At 43.8% G+C, this 13,701-nt stretch overlaps 1 protein-coding gene across 1 annotated transcript; it reads left to right on the forward strand.

Moving 5' to 3' along the window:
- Nucleotides 1-417: 417 nt before the first annotated feature.
- On the forward strand, nt 418-10,147 carry Cwc15 (CWC15 spliceosome associated protein homolog). Its single transcript, XM_057767502.1, has 7 exons — nt 418-542; nt 1,767-1,907; nt 2,390-2,502; nt 3,224-3,312; nt 4,568-4,675; nt 6,949-7,067; nt 9,657-10,147. Exons 2-7 carry the CDS (start codon nt 1,777-1,779, stop codon nt 9,784-9,786), a joined length of 690 nt encoding a protein of 229 aa, XP_057623485.1. The 5' UTR covers nt 418-542; nt 1,767-1,776; the 3' UTR covers nt 9,787-10,147.
- Nucleotides 10,148-13,701: the final 3,554 nt, after the last annotated feature.

Below are 13,701 nucleotides of genomic sequence, written 5' to 3' on the forward strand. Positions count from 1 at the left end.
GTTCTCACGCCTGCGAGACGCGGACCGATCCCCGGCGCCTTCCGTCCTCGCAGCACCGCGGCGAAGGAGTCTGGGAGGGGGTCGGGGAAGGAAAAGACGCGAGAGAGATTAAGAAATTGGCTCTCCAAGGCACAAGAGGACATTTACGTTGGGCTCCGAAGCGCTGCTTTCAAATGCCCGCCCCCTGAGTGCCTTGGCCCCGCCCCTCAACGACGTCACACAAACCTCCTCCCGGGTCTCTGCAGATTGGTCGGGGCCTCCGCCTTTGATAAACGGTTAAAAAAAAAAAAAACAAAAAAAACAAAACAAAAAAAAAACACTCGACTTTTGCTTCCGGGTGTGAAGTGCGAGCTTCCGACGCAGCCGTTGGAGGCGCGAAGATTTTGCTTCCGGGTCTTACTGAGCCCCAGGCGTAGAGCCGGAAGCCTCTCATTCTGCTTCCGGTCTTGGGCTGGCGTCTCCGGCGCGGAGCTTTCTGGGAGCCTGGAGTTGCAATGGTTCGTGGGTGAACATCGGAGGGTGCTGCGTCGGTCCCCGCCAAGGTAAGCCGCTGGGGCAGGGAGGTCTGTGGTCCTTGTGCGCACGGCGCCAGCAAGCCGGGATCGCCGTGACGACGGCCGCGGTGCCGCCCGTGGTGCCTGGGTGGCGGGCGGGAGCTGCGGCCGAGCCCGGAGCGGTCACCGGCCGGAGGGCGGGATGGGGCTGAGCGTGCTGCCTTAGCTCACGGAGACCCAGTAGCCCCGAGGTTAGGCTGGAATTCTTAGTTGACAGCTCAAAGTTGAAAGTGCAACAGGGTTCTCTTGCTGCTGCAGCGACGCAGTCTCATGTAGCCCAGACTAACTTCGAACTCCTGGTTCTCCTGTTTTCGCCTCCTGAGCGCCTGGGATCACAGGAGTACCCATCACACCCAGTTCAGGATGGGTTCTTGGTGTTTCTCGGGGTGGAGTTCCGATTTTCTGCGCATTGCTTAAGTTACAGCGTACCAGCGTACCAAATATCTTACTGTTGTAGAAGAAAATTGGGTTAGCAACATTGTTGGGTAGTGTTACCTATGTAAATGTCATTGGGTTTTAAACAAACTCTAAGACTCTCAAGTTTATCAGTGACTTTAAAGGAATTATGGTGTTTTGTTTTGGATTTTCTTTCTTTTGGTCTATTTGCTATATTGCGGGGCTTCTCACAATACAAATCTTGGCTAGGCATGGTGGTACACACCTTTAATTCCAGCACTCCGGAGGCAGAGTTGGGTAGATCTCTGGAGGGTTCTCGGGCAGCCTGATGTACATAGTTATTTCCAGGTCAGCCAGAGCTACATAGTGAGATTCCCACCTCAAAGCAAACAACTACAAAACCTCAAGAACCTAGTGCTAGTAGGAAAACAGGAATTTTTAAGTCATTTATTTTAAAAGCCACATTACACTGTTGTACAAGATCTGCCATGGGTCAGAATTCTCATGATACTATAGAAATGTCAGCATTCCAGAGATGACAGAAACAAGGTAGGAGCCTTGCCCAAGGCTACCCAGCTAGAACAGAAACAAACTCAGATCTCACATGAGTTGTTTATATGGAATAACAGCTTCCTGGCAGGACGTGACTAGTTACACCTCGAGTTTCCTAATGCTGCATTTGTAGAGATTTGTGTTGAAGCAAACTGCTTAAGCAATTTTGGGGAGAGTTTTGAGAATTTTCTCAAGGATCGTAATTTATGAATGATCTCTAAAATGAGAGTTCTACGGAATAGAACATAAACTCTCTTTTGTCAGAGAATAAAAGATGACAACAGCAGCCAGACCGACTTTTGAACCTGCCAGAGGTGGAAGAGGAAAAGGAGAAGGGGATTTGAGCCAGCTCTCAAAGCAATATTCAAGCAGAGACCTTCCCTCCCATACAAAGATAAAATACAGGTAATAAGACTGCCATTTGTCTTGTTCACGGAATGACTTATGATTACGTCTAGATTATTGTATTTAAATTACCTATCTTTAAAGAAATGGGATTCAAAGGAGTTTGCAATAAAATTATGCACTGTAGTTTTCAAATGTTAGCAGATGAAGCGGTCGTTCATGATGAGCCCCTCAGAAGACTGGGCTGTACTGAATATGGGCGTGTTCTGTGACAGCCCCTGAGCTCATCAATGGTTTACATTTCAAGTAGTCTCCAGCCATATTGTCGGGAAATGTGTGCTTCAGTTTGTTCTTTTGTTGGTACTGACAACATCACTAGTGTCTCCGAGTAACCTTCAGATTAAAATATTATCTAGTCCTCTTCCATTTTGTGCTTGAGAGACATTTGCATTCTGAGTTGTCTTAAATTGCTATGGCAATATAGGTTCTTTTCCTTGACAAGTGAGAATAACATTTTTAACCGAGTTTTCTTTCCACTTGAGACAAACTACACAGGATGCTCCTGAAGAGGTTCGCAACCGTGACTTTAGGAGAGAACTGGAGGAGAGAGAGAGAGCTGCTGCAAGGGAGAAAAACAGAGACCGTCCGACCCGAGGTACCTACCCTGGCACAAGTGCTGTTTTCAAAATTGTGTGGTGGAAATGGTTTGTTGTATCTTAGTAATTGGAAATAACAGTTTTGTGCACTATACTTCTTTGATACATGATTAGAGATGAGAGCCGGGCGGTGGTGGCGCACGCCTTTAATCCCAGCACTCGGGAGGCAGAGGCAGGCAGATCTCTGTGAGTTCGAGGCCAGCCTGGTCTACAAGAGCTAGTTCCAGGACAGGCTCCAAAGCTACAGAGAAACCCTATCTCAAAAAACCAGGAAAAACAATGATTAGCAATGATAATGAGGTTCATTCCAGTCGCATCTTCTCATGCTTGGTACTAGAAGAAAAGGTGACCTGGAGATGTTTAAAAGCTGTTGTCTCAGTTCCTGTCATTAGACTTTGGCTTGGTCTTTCTAGCAGCTGGAACCCAGGCCTTCTGTCTAGAGCTGGCCTGTTTTATTTGCTCCCCCATATAATCAGAGAGTAATGAGGGAAGCGTCAGTTACCCTTCTTGTGTTCTGGGGTGTGTGAACATTGGCTAAATTTCCTGAGATGCCATGATCCTCATAACTCACTAATTCATTTAATGTTTACCAGCAAATATTTATCCAAGGCCTATTTGCCAGTCACTGGGCGATTCCCCACTGTCACTGTGCTTTGTGTGCATCCTTTTTGTTTTAAAATGCAGCACTAGTTTCATTAACTAAATGTTTGTTTTCTTCAGAACATACAACTTCCTCTTCCGTGTCCAAGAAGCCCCGCTTAGACCAGATCCCCGCTGCCAACCTTGATGCCGATGACCCTCTCACGGATGTATGTGGTGGTGCTTTAGGGTTTAGTTTGGTTTGATTTGGTTTGGTTTGGTTTTGTGTTTTTGTTTTGTTTTGTTTATTTGTTTTTGCCTCCTAAGTGCTGGAAATGGACCACTGCCACTGGTCCTAGTTCTTGAAAATTTTTAATATCTTGACATTGTGAAGTGATCTATGTTTGTTTTTACCTACTTTTACCGAAATATATTGTTGACCTCGACTTTAAACTTAGTAATTGCCCAAAGTATTCTGTGTCAAAGACTTTTCCTACAGGTCTAGTTTGGAGGGTTGCATGAAAGCAGTCTGTGAAAGAGGGTGTGCCCACCTGGGACTGAATTGAGTTGTGGCGAAGGTTAAGCTGCCTTGCTGTAACGCACAGGACTCTCAGAGACTGAGTGCCCTAGGCAGCAGCACCTTTGACCTTTCTACCTAGTCGATATGATGCCCTTTTCAGACACATAATGCACGCGAGCCCCTTAGTGAATAGGGAGCGTGAACATTCAGTGGGACCCTGCAACCTTTTTATGTTAAATATAGCTCAGGCTGGCCTGGTAATGACAGCCTTCCAGTCTCATGCTTCAACCTCCTAAGTGCTGGGTTTACAAATGTCTGCTACACCTGACTCCCAACTTCACTTGGCCATTTTCTATGTAACTGAACATAACGTGAGTGACCTTTCTTAAGTGTCTAATTGCATACATATGTCAGCAATCATTATATTATAATTTATGAGTTATTCTGATAAATAAGAAGCCTTACACATTAATTGAAATTATGTTATTCATTCAGAATATTTCCTTTTGGAATTTGAGCACCCTATGCTGGCTTAGTCATTTTGTGCTACGTGAACTCTTCTAAGGTGAGACACTGTACACTGTACTGTGTTTCATTCTGAAGCAGTACTTGTTTTGGAATGTTTCTGTATGAAAATCCTTTTTTGCCTGGTGGTGGTGGTGCACACCTTTAATCCTAGCACTCAGGAGGCAGAAGCAGGCGGATCTCTGTGAGTTTAGGTCAGTCTGGTCTACAAAGCAAGTTCCATGACGGCTGTCGCACAGAGACCCTGTCATGACACCACCCCCAAAAGATTCTTTTTGACCATCTAAATATGAAAGGTATTTTATGAAAGGTTGCCATTTTAGTTAGTATTTATAATTTCTTGTCAGGTTTTATTTTCTGTTGGTTGTTGGTTTTACTATGATTTTTCAGTGCATCCACTTTCTGTGTTTCCTTCTGTGTCCCGGGCCTGCCTGTCACAGGAGGACGATGAGGACTTTGAAGAGGAGAGCGACGACGATGACACTGCGGCTCTTCTGGCAGAGCTGGAGAAAATCAAGAAGGAAAGAGCTGAGGAGCAGGCCAGAAAGGTAGTGCTTCACAGTCCGTCTCTCCACCCACGTCCTCAACCAGAGCCCTTAACTTTGCTGCTGTCATTTATTAGAGAGCAACGTGTCTAAATATCCTTAACACCTATGGATCTGTCTTTTTTAAATGACATTCTAGGTCCCCTAATTATGTTGACAGTTCCTTTCAGATAGTTTACAAATGAGTAATGTTCAACTTTTAACAAACAAGGGTGCTTTAGTCTTCTAATTAGATGTAAGATTGTCTGAAGCACTTGTTCCCAACCTTCCTAATGCTGCCACCCTTTACTACAGTTCCTCATGTTACAGTGACCCCAACCATAACATTATTTAATCGTTACTTCATAACTGTAATGTTGCTGCTGTTAGGAATAGTAATGTAAGCATCATCGTGTGGCTGGTCACCCAGCTACGTCTCAGCGGCTCTACTGCGATCACAGCCCAGACGTGGCCACAGTGCCTATAAATAAGGTGCCCATGTTTCCAAAAATCTAACCTCAAGCCCGGGGGAGGGAGTGTGGATTTGATGCGCAGGCTGTCTGACCATTAGGCCACAAAGTAGGGAAGGGGTTGCCTTTTCTTCCCAGTGCTCTGTGTTAACTGTAAGTTTGTGTACATTATATGCTTACTCCTGGTTTTGTGACATCTTTGGAAAACATCTGTTTTTATCTGTGATTTATTTTGCTAGATTTGAGGATAACTTTCAAGCATCAGGTTTCTCCTTCCCTGATGTGGGAACTGAGAGTTGAGCTCAGGTTGCCAGGCTTGTGACGAGCACCTTCACTGCTGAGTCATCTCAGTGGTTCCCTCCCCACCCCAACAAGCATGTGGTTTTTAGAAAGCTTTCTGGTCTTAATTGTAATAAATCTTGACTTTAAGGTCTCTGCAGTGACCTAAAAGATTTTCCTCACAAGTGACATTCTCTCACCTGCCAGTTACTTGTCCTGGTACTAGTGAAACCTGTCATTCACATTTGCATATTAAAATGGAGTACCAGGAAGCTGTGTGGAGCACTAGGTTCACTAGAGTGAATTGTAGAGAGTCTCGATCTTACCTGTTAGGTCATCTGTTTCTGTCCCCAAAGCACAGCAAAGTAGGTTAATTTATCTTGACAGATAGCTACGAAAGTTACAGGTAAGAATTTTAGAAATTTTGCATTTCTGTCTCTTAAAATAGGGTGATCTGAATCTGAATAAATTAATGCTAAAATAAAAGTGAGAAAAATAATCTAGATATGGTGGCTCATACCTATAATTCCAACACTCAAGTGGCTAAGGCAGGAAAATCACAAGTTGAAGACCAAACTCAGCAAGTAATGAAAACTTGTGTCTTTAAAACAAAATGGAGCGTGGGTGAGATGGCTCAGCAGGAACCCACGTGCTGAGAAAACAGATTCCTGCAAGTTTTCTCCTGACCGCCATTGCACTGTGGTGCCCATATACATGCATGCACATTAAATAAATATAAAAATACTTTCTAAAAATAGTTGTAACTATGAAGAAAATATATAAAGGTATAATAGATCACTAACAGTAAAGCATAAGAACAAAAGGTGTTTTATGTAAACTAATAGATGTACATGTTATCTTTTGCATGATACTTTGTCTTGTCTTAGGAATTACTCCTCGATAACTAATCAGTTCTAGAGATGAAAGCTTATACTGTTAGTAATGTAAAATTAAATTCAAACTTAAATTAACATTAAGTATGTTGTCTGTAGCCCTTTAAAAAGTTCTTTGATAGTGTGTTCTTAAATTATAAATATTTATTAATATTCTCTTAAACTTAATCTGAATGTAACTAAATAAAACATTTACATCTGCATCTCAGCTTCTCACAATTTAGAGAGACTAATGACTATGTTGGCAAGATTGAGATATTTATAATAAAAATTCTATAGTATTTACTTTTTATAAATAAGATTTTTCTGGTGTTTATCAAGAATCAAAGAGGAGTGAGTCAGTTGGTAAAGTGCTTTCCTGCCAGGTACTAAGCCTTGGGTCCCATCCCTAACACCAAGAAGCTGGGCATGTGTGTGCACACCTGTCTTGCACTCAGGAGGTGGATCACAAGGTCAAGGTCGTCCTCTGCTACCTAGCAAGTTCCGTGCCAGCTTGGGCTACAGGATGGATAACCTGTCTCCAAAAAGAGAAAGGAAGGAAGGAGAAAGAAAACTGTCTTCTCTCCCTGTACGGTCTGACAGATGTTCATCTGTGAATAACCTAAGACAGCTGACCTGGAGTTAGTAACTATGTGTCTTCCTCCATCATTGACAGGAACAAGAACAAAAAGCAGAAGAAGAGAGAATTCGCATGGAAAATATTCTGAGTGGAAACCCTCTCCTTAATCTCACTGGCCCGTCCCAGCCTCAGGCCAACTTCAAGGTTAAAAGAAGGTACTAAAAGTAGTGGGTTGGCCAGGTGGTTGGGGCACATGCGTTTAATCCAAGCAGGAGGCAGAGGGAGGCGGATTTCTGTGAGTTTGAGGCTAGCTAGCTTGTTCTACAGAGTGAGATCCAGAACATCCAGGGCTGCACAAACTCTATCTTAAAAAACCCATGGGGAATGGGAAGGGGATAATGAGTTGAGCTACATGTATGGTCCATGATTTGTGTTATATGTGTTATATAAGGCTTCTAAGACCGCCACTTACTATTTCTAACCTCAGTCAGATTTTAGAATAATGGAAGAAGGAAAGGGGACAGGGTGGCATCTTTTTAATGCATACATAATAAGTCTTTGCTTTGTTTGACCTTAGCTATAAAACCTGTATGTGAGATGGGAGTGGAAGGGTCCTCAAGACCACCCCTCCCAGTGCAATTCTAAGATTCAGGGGGCTTGTCACGGCCATATTGTTGGTTTGATATTGTAAGATATACCCTGATCATGCAATTGTGAATCTTCACAGGTATACATTCAGGTTATAAGTGGAAAGATATAGGCTTTCTGAACTCCTATTCTCTGTAAGAGGTCACCAAACAGTGAAACTGAAAGTTTAGACCCGATGCTCCAGATTATTGGGACTTGCCTGCAGGAACTTGTACTGGGTGGAAGTCAAGTTAGTTGTGCACTGTAGGCACAGTGATGGTGAGAGATGAGGCAGGTCCAGTGCTGTAGGCACAGTGATGGTGAGAGATGAGGCAGGTCCAGTACTGTAGGCACAGTGATGGTGAGAGATGAGGCAGGTCCAGTGCTGTAGGCACAGTGATCGTGAGAGATGAGGCAGGTCCAGTGCTGTAGGCACAGTGATGGTGAGAGATGAGGCAGGTCCAGTGCTGGCCAAGGCCAAGCTTAGAGGCAGGCTTTTGAATGCCCTCTGTACTGTGTGCAGGAGGGCACTAGAGAGCTGAAGGGTGTATGATGTGATACAGATGAGGATGCGTAGGGAAGTAGAGTGAGCACTTGCAGGAGCTGCGGTGTGGGGTATGTTCTCTGTGTCAGGATGAGGAGTCCCGTTGTCTTTCTTTCCTTTTCCCTCCCCTGCTGCTGTCACCGTGTTCCTTCTGCTCATGCACAGAGCTCCATCTTCTGAGCTCACTTCTCATCCCAGCACCATGGTTCTTTTAAAGTCACAGTGATAGCTGCCTTTTTCTAAACTCGTTGGCTTCTTTACTCAATCACAGTGAAAGTGTGGTGACATAAAGCTAAAAATTTAACAGATTCTTGAAGACAACAGTACAGTCAAGGGCAGGTTTGCTGGCAACTAGCAGTTTATCAGAGACCAGACTTCAAGCATTTGGCCTGCAGTTGCAAGGCAGGAATGAGGAGGAGTGTTGGCTTATGCCGAGCATGAGAAAGAAAACTTGTTTCAGGCATCGTAGATCTGGAGTGATCTGTACTTCTCTAAGTCCATCTAGCCTGTGTGTTTCTACAGTTGGCTCAGGTTGGTAGTAATGCATCTGGGAGTTGTCAGCATGGGCAGAAGGAAGTGAGAATTGTTTCGGTACCTGGAGTAGTGCGCAGTAGAAGTTCATTATAAATGCTTAATAATAGTATTTGAATTTAAATCCTAGGCTAAGCCTAGCCAGAGAGGAGGACAGCCAGGACACTGACATTAGTGTTGTGGGATCGACGAGTGTTGGTCTAGGGATACTGAATACTGCTGTGAGTGCAAGGGGACCGTGCACTGTTTCTTAGCAACACAGGGGCCAAAACTCTTCTGGAATGAGTTAAGAGGAAAAACACTATCAATTGTATATTGAATGTGAAGCAATCTGGCTTATTCTTCCCTTTGTGGATGCAGGAGCAAACATCCCAGTTACACTAAGCTGCTCAGCTTCTCATGTGCATTAGTGCACATAGTCTGTGCACGTTTTCCTTGTGCAGTTAGTTTCTCCTGGTGAACATGCAGCATGTACACACAAGCACGTTATGTAGGCTGTGTTTTCTGCGTATTTGTGCGTGTCTTTGTCATGTGTAAGGGCTTAGGTTTTTTATGGGAAGTGCTGCTCTGTAGTTATGCACTCTACTCCCATAGCACCAACCCACGGTTGGTGTGTTTACTGAAATCCAACCAAGTTCTACTCCGAGCATTTCAGCAGATATTTCTTCATTATTATTAGAGACTTGGGCCAGTCTGTGAATATTAATTGTTATATTCCTGTCATTCCTGCTTTTGTTGCATCATGATGTATGATCAGCATGATGGATATAGTTGATTAGAAGTATATACAAAACCTTACAAAGCACCAGTAAACAGATCACTTACTGTCTAGTGATGTCTGGGTCAGGACTGTGGTCCTGCCTCTTACTTTTAGACCTGAAAAATATCACACCTTTCCCTGAGCACAGTATGTGTGCCTGCTTCCACCAGAGGAGTGGTGTGTGCTCTGAGTATGGGTGCCCTCCCCCCACAGGCACGCTTGTTCATTTGATGTCGGTGGCAGCTTGTTAGAGTGTTTGTGCTGATCCAGCTTTCCAGCCTCCGTGGTTTTCTTGTCTCCTGATGCAGTTGTAAGGGATTTATTTTCTTTTCTCCCCTTTAGGTGGGACGATGACGTCGTTTTTAAGAACTGTGCAAAAGGAATAGATGATCAGAAGAAAGACAAAAGATTTGTAAACGACACACTGCGATCTGAGTTTCACAAGAAGTTCATGGAGAAATATATTAAGTAGTACAGTTTTATGTGCTTAATTAAAGTCTGAAATGTTAAAGATCAGTTTGACTTTGGAGGTTTTGTTCTTTCCAGTTTTAACTTTCTCAATTTCTTTCCCCTAGTGTTGTATTTTATCTGTTAACGGATTTAGGGATGGCTCTAACCAGTGTCCAGTCTCTTAAATGTTTCCGGTGTCATTTTCTTTCTGATATGGGGAGTAGGGAATCTGCCTGGAATAAATATTTTTAACCTAAGTAAACCATTGTCTTCAACTTTATGCTATAATTTGTGTAGCTTATAAAAAGTTGCATAATTTCTTTTCAAAATGAAAAGTACCTTTGTATGTTGTTTGTATTGCATTAAAATTTCCCTTTATCTCACATTGATTTGAGGTCCGTTGGTAGACAACAGCACTGTGGTTTGTAAATGTGGAGGGGAGTAAGGGGCTCCACTTGAGAGAACATGTCACCGTTAGTCAGCTGGTGTGGTCAGACACGCCTGCCATGTCAGTCCTGCAGACTGATGTGCGTTCCCAGGACAGTGCGTGTATTCTTGTATGTCCTTTGGTGCTTGTCACTGAGATGGACAGTTTCACATCAGTACAGAGCGACTCTTTGAATGGCTTATTACTATGGAACGTATTTCTGTGTGAAGCCAGAGGGAGAAATAATGGTGTAAAAAGCATTATTTGAGATACAGCTTTAAATATGCCACTTTGATAGAGAATTTGGGACTACAAATTGAGTCTTTAACAATGGAAACTTTTTAAATGTTATTTTGCTGTGTAGGTTCACTTCAAAACTGCGTTCCTCTTCTCAGCTCTCAAGTACTGGGGTTTACAGTGTCAGCCACCAGGCGCAGCTCAGACTCCAGAAACAGTTGACATGTCTCATTTCCTCTTGTCATTTAGTCATTTTCTTTTTTTAAAAAAAAAAAAAAAAACATTAGTTTGGGGGTTTGAGTTAATTTATTGATAATTTCACTCATTATTTAATAGGGTTTGTTGCTCTTGCCGAGGGCATTCAATACCTGTAACAACATCTTGGGATCTCATACCCTCTTCTGGCCTGCATACACTACACACAGGTACATACAGAAAAAGATGCAAATTCATCCAGTGTAGAGTTGACACAGTTGTATGTTGCCTGAATTGAGAATAAAGCTGGGAATGGAACTAGGTTTTTATCCCGCAGCAGCATCCTTTGCCATCTTTGTAAAGGGTCGGTCTCCTTTTCCCTATTGGTAGTAAGGCTGTGGTTGTCTTCCTAGCCCTGTTCATAACTCCGGAACTGTTTTCATGCAAGCTCTTTTAGGAATTTCTCATCTCATTTTGCAGAATGCACTGTTCTCTCCTGGCCTGGGTCTCAGAGCACTGTAAGGGGAAGAAGGGTTATCTGCCATGCTTCCTCTCCCTCATCCATGATCAAATGCCTTCCCTTCTCACAAAGGAGGGAGGTGACAGAGGTGGTTAGCTAATCAGAAGCAGTGGCTCAGAGTCTGGAGTGTCATAGCCTGGGGCAGGGTGGAGGAAGGTTCTGTGAGCACTCACAGCTTGGAAGTCTCCCAGTCCTGTGCCTCTTCCCAAAGGTTAAGTAAGCACTGGGGGCCGAGTCTCTCCTTGATTCCTGACTTCTGAGAAGGGAAAAGGAAAGATGCCAGTGATGGTGACTGCCACAGGCCCTGCAGACACCCAGGTCCCATCCAGGCCATTTCATGTCGCCTGGCTAAGCCCTCAGTGAATGACCACCAGTGGAAGATGGATGAAAATAATCCCACTATAGAAAACGTAAGCCACATAGGCATAACTTTAACAAAAACGTGCTGGAACTCCGGAGAAAACTAACACTGCCATGGCGCACTAAAAAGACCTTCCTAAGTGGGAGGACTCAATACCCTAAAGTTAGTTCCACAGCCAAGAGAAATCAATTCTAGTAGATTCACACCTTTAAAAAGCATTGAAGCTGGGGGCTGGAGAGATGCCTCAGAGGTTAAGAACAACATGGTGGCTCACAGCCATCTGTAATGAGATCTGGCACCCTCTTCTGGCCTGCAGGCATACATACAGAAAATATTGTATACATAATAAATAACTTTTTTAAAAAAAAAAAGTATTGAAGCCAGGCATGGTGGTGCACACCTTTTATCCCAGCAGTTGAGAGGCAGAGGCAGGTGGATCTTTGTGAGTTTGAGGACAGCCTGGTCTATAAAGTAAGTTCTATGATAGCCAGGGCTATTACATAGAGAAACCCTGTCTCAAAACATGCCCCAAAAAATATCTGATCAAATTATTTTAAATTTCCCATTAGAACAAATTTATGATAGCGTAGTATGTCCTTAATTCCGAAGGCAGGTGGGATCTCTGAGTTCTAGGCCAGTCAAGTCAGTCTGGTCTGTATATTGAGTCCCAAGTCAGTTGGGGTTACATAGTGAGACTATCTTTATAAGTTTATAAGGATGTGTCCAGAGAAATATCTAACTGGAAGCAATAATAAGAATTTTACCTAAATTTTTAAATCTGTGTGTGTGTGTGTGTGTGTGTGTGTGTGTGTGCTTGTGCGCGCACATGCACGCACGTGCTCACATACAGGCTTTGCTTATGAGAGCATGAGCGTGCATTTGGGCGTTAGCCCTTACCTGCTTTGAAGTAGAGTCTTTCTTGCTGCTGTGTTGCATATTCCAGGCTAGCTGTCTTCTAAGCTTCCAGGACCCCACTCCCCACCCCACCCCTTGCCTCCCATCTGTGATGGGATTATAGGCAATACCACTGCATTCAGCTTTTCATGGACTCAGGGATTCAAGCTCAGACTGTCGGGCACACACAGCACTTTTAGCCCCTGAGCCATTTCCTTGGCCCTTCCCTACCAATTTTCAAATAGACTATAAATATGTAAATATGAGTGTGTTTCTGCTGCAAACTGGAGAACTCAGATGTAGACTGTCATTGGTTCCCACACAATATATACTGTAACTATATATGTCTTTTGTAAGATGGTGTGGGCATCTGTCCTGTTCCTCTAGTACGCTCTTCCAACCCTTCAAAAGAGAAAGAAACACCTATTCAGCATTTCAGGTAAGTCAATATGGTAAAATCCTGTGTGTTTGATCTTGATATCAGAGCAGATAGATGATCACAGACTAGTCTGGGTCAAAATAGACATCAAATGCTGATCTCTAAAACGCTTCCACAGGTCCCTCCCTGCACAGGGTGTGAGGTCTTTGTGTCACATATAGGGAAACGGGGAATGTTAATCATTAGGCTTGCCTGTTAGACAGAAGAGATATGTATACCTATTGTCCATCCAGAAGGTTGGGTGTGAATGTTGTTTTAGTCTGGTGATCACACTAGGCCCTTAAGCTACAGAACCCATCTCAACGATAGAGGCCCACATGTACTTTGCAAAAACAGTTTCGATGTAGTGATGTCTTAAACATTATTGTGCACATGGAAGTGATGCAATTGTTAGCAGGAAACTTTTTTCCAAAATTGTGCTTTGAACCAGTATCAGCTAACTAGGTTGTGCTGGCCCAGATTTCCCTCTTGCCTCTCTCAGATTGTCTCTCTGCTGCGTTAGCATTTGGAGGGACCCACACACCCCATGTGCAGAGTTTGTACTCCTTCGCTGCATGGTGGCTTCTCCATGCCCCGTCCCTCAGCACACAGAGGCACTACTCCAGTCACGTGTGCCCCGTGGACAGGTGGGCTTACTGATACCACACGCTCTCTGGGAAAGGGCACTGAGAAGACTCCCAGAGCTTGGGACTTGGGGAGAGCATACTTGTACCCTGAAGTCAGACTATCGTGAGTTCCTGGTCTTCCTTCCAGTGACCTGAGCGTCTTCCATGTTGATAGCCATTTTCAGAAGCCTATGCACAAAATTCCCTCCCTTGTTAGGGAAATAGGCCGCAGATATTTGGTTCCTTCCACTTGTGTTAT

Source organism: Chionomys nivalis, chromosome 4 (genome assembly GCF_950005125.1).
Source record: "Chionomys nivalis chromosome 4, mChiNiv1.1, whole genome shotgun sequence".
In the NCBI taxonomy this organism is placed as follows: Eukaryota; Metazoa; Chordata; class Mammalia; order Rodentia; family Cricetidae; genus Chionomys; species Chionomys nivalis.